Below are 2,614 nucleotides of genomic sequence, written 5' to 3'. Positions count from 1 at the left end.
ATGGTGAATTTGAGACGAATGGAACTAATGATGTACTCACCACTGTATTGGAAACTACCGAGCATGTGGGAAGGGTTCGTGGGGTTGGAAACTTCATACCTCCAACATTGTACTTCGATTTACCGAAACAGGCAAGAAATCACATTACCAAAGAGCAGTTTTATAATCTTGAGTTGTAAATTGCTGAGTTGAAAGCTTTTGTTACTGGGGGCAATCTATATACACCAATGTCTGAAAAAGCAAGTTGTCCAGGGATGAAAGAATAAGAATAAGAACAAAAGAACATGAGGAAAGTTGCAAAAGGTTTAATGGAAGATGAATTGATGACCGATGAGGATAAAGAGGGTGCAGATTTTGTTGTTATTATTCCTTCTCCTGGTCCACCGGGACAAAAGGTATACAATTACAGTGTATACTTGATTCATTTCTATGATAATGTTACATGTTATTAAATTGTTTGTAACGGTAATGTCTATTTTGATTTATAATTATAAACCACGGGGTCCTCGCAAATATGAAATGGAAGTGGAGAGCATTGATAACAAGGTAGCTTTTGGTGTTGTTATTGATGAGAGAGATGGAATGAGTAGATCGGTTCATGGAGTGCCTCTAGAACCAGGATTTTTTCATGTTGGGTTGGACGGAAGCATTCAGGACAATGCTTTGGTGCATGTTCCTGTGGTTGGTGAGATAGAAACCGTCCAGCAAGCCATTGGTTCTCATTTAGCATGGCCCAAAGACATGATCATATACACCTCCAGTACTGGTTCCGTGGTATATAAATATAATTACAAATCAATTGTCATTATTTTTAGGAGGTTGTACAAATTTGCACTGAAGTGAATAATACCGGTTATATGGTTAAATATTTATTTACAGAAAAAGAAAAATGCGCAGAATGTGAGTGAGGTGCCGAGAATGCATAATGTATTTAATTTTGTGAAGCCAAAGGACAATGTGCCTCATCGCTTTAGGCTGTTGTACAAATTTGCATCGACAGTGATGAAGGGAAGTGGAAACTCGATACCGGTTCCGTTTGATTTTCAAATCTTTGGAATTGAAAGAACTATATATTTACTTCATGAGAACGTACTTGAATTGCTAGAATTTAAAATGATTGGGCAGCCTGCTATATCAACATACATGGCGTAAGCTTCTTTTTATACTTTTTTAGAATATGGTCTCATTTTATATAGTATTGCTTTATTTACATATAATGTAATTTTTTTATTTTTTTATTTTTAGGTATTTGTATTCAGTATTTCGGGATACGCCGTAGAGATTTGTCAGCGATGTTTGCTTTTCTTCATCCATCCATATACAAGTTGAATGATGAATTTAATGAATATGTTGTGCAAAGGCTGAAAGATGGAGTTCTTCAGATGAACTTTATGCCTTATAACTACAAGTACGTCTCTTTTTACGCGTCCTATTTTAAAATATTATATGGCCTTGATTAGTCATATAGTTGTTGGTAAATTAATTATAATATATGTAAAATTGTCGGATATGTAATTTAAATTCTCACTTTAATTTATTTATAATGAAAACAGTTTACATTGGATTTTGATCGTGTTTTGGGAATTAGAAATTTTCATCCTTAATCCATTGCCTCATCATCCTCATCCCCAGGACCTTGGAAAGACTTTAATGCGGTAATTTTTTACTTCAATTTACAATTATATATAGAATGTAATCGGTAAATTTTAGAGTTAACATTGTATTTTATAATTATAACAATTATAGAGTAGTGAGATCTTATAATGCTCAGGAAAGACGGGTAAACAAGAAACCCAAAGTTAAAAACCATGTTGTGAGTATTTAGTCAAATTTTTAAATTTTAATTTTTATGAAATATGGAATTATGATTGATCTTCGATGTCATTAATTGTCAACAATTTTTTGGAATGAATATGGATGCTATAAACAACCAGGTGGCACAGAATGTGGATATGCGGTCATGCGATATATGAAAGATTTAATTGAGGACCAGGAGATGAAGCTGCTAGACAAGGTACATAGATTTCAATACTCAATTATAGGGCAACAGTAGTTAATCTCTTACCTTTTTCAATTCTTTTCATCTGGTTAAGGAATGACATAGGTTTATTTGTGTTCCAGTAGGCCTCCAAGAGTCGCAGGTCTTATACAGAGCAGGACCTTGACGTCGTTCGCTATGAGACGCTTGATTATATCCAATCCATCATGTAGTTATTGCAGACTCTGGCTTGGCGACTCTTGCTTGGCAACTGGTACTTATATTACAATCTGAAAAACACCTTTATTTTGGTTGCATGTATTCAGATTGTAACAAGTAATTTGAATAGATTATGGATGAATGTCTAGTAGTGCATGTTTGGTGGTTCAGATTTGAAACTATGCAACTAGTACTATCTTGGGATGATAATTTGGATGTTTGGAGATTGGGATGTTAATTTGGATGTTTGGAGATTGGAATGTTAATATAAATGTTTGGAAGGAGATTGGTAAATATTGGAAGCTTAATTCGGTTGTTAATTGGCAATTGCTTGTTTTTCTAGCAATTTTTTGGCATATGTATTTTAAAATTTTGCATGGATAAAATAAGTGATCAGACATCATTTTATACAAAGCA

General features: G+C 33.9%; 1 protein-coding gene across 1 annotated transcript; it reads left to right on the top strand.

Annotated features, from left to right (window-relative positions):
* Nucleotides 1-519: 519 nt before the first annotated feature.
* LOC141706680 (uncharacterized) lies at nucleotides 520-1,279 on the top strand. Its single transcript, XM_074509476.1, has 3 exons — nucleotides 520-774; nucleotides 880-1,148; nucleotides 1,246-1,279. The coding sequence occupies exons 1-3, from the start codon at nucleotides 520-522 to the stop codon at nucleotides 1,277-1,279; spliced, it is 558 nt and encodes a 185-aa protein (XP_074365577.1).
* The last annotated feature ends 1,335 nt before the right edge of the window (nucleotides 1,280-2,614 follow it).

The sequence above is a fragment of the Apium graveolens genome, chromosome 1 (genome assembly GCF_009905375.1).
Source record: "Apium graveolens cultivar Ventura chromosome 1, ASM990537v1, whole genome shotgun sequence".
Taxonomy (NCBI): Eukaryota; Viridiplantae; Streptophyta; class Magnoliopsida; order Apiales; family Apiaceae; genus Apium; species Apium graveolens.
The sequence above is the reverse complement of the archived record's forward strand: the minus strand, read 5'-3'. Positions and strand labels throughout refer to the sequence as shown.

Bases quoted from the DNA above. Each gene is read 5' to 3' on its own strand.
- LOC141706680 (XM_074509476.1), top strand. From the start codon at position 520: ATGGAAGTGGAGAGCATTGATAACAAGGTAGCTTTTGGTGTTGTTATT. The intron at 775-879 runs GTATATAAATAT...ATTTATTTACAG, and splicing joins CCTCCAGTACTGGTTCCGTG to AAAAAGAAAAATGCGCAGAA. The intron at 1,149-1,245 runs GTAAGCTTCTTT...TTTTATTTTTAG, and splicing joins GCTATATCAACATACATGGC to GTATTTGTATTCAGTATTTC.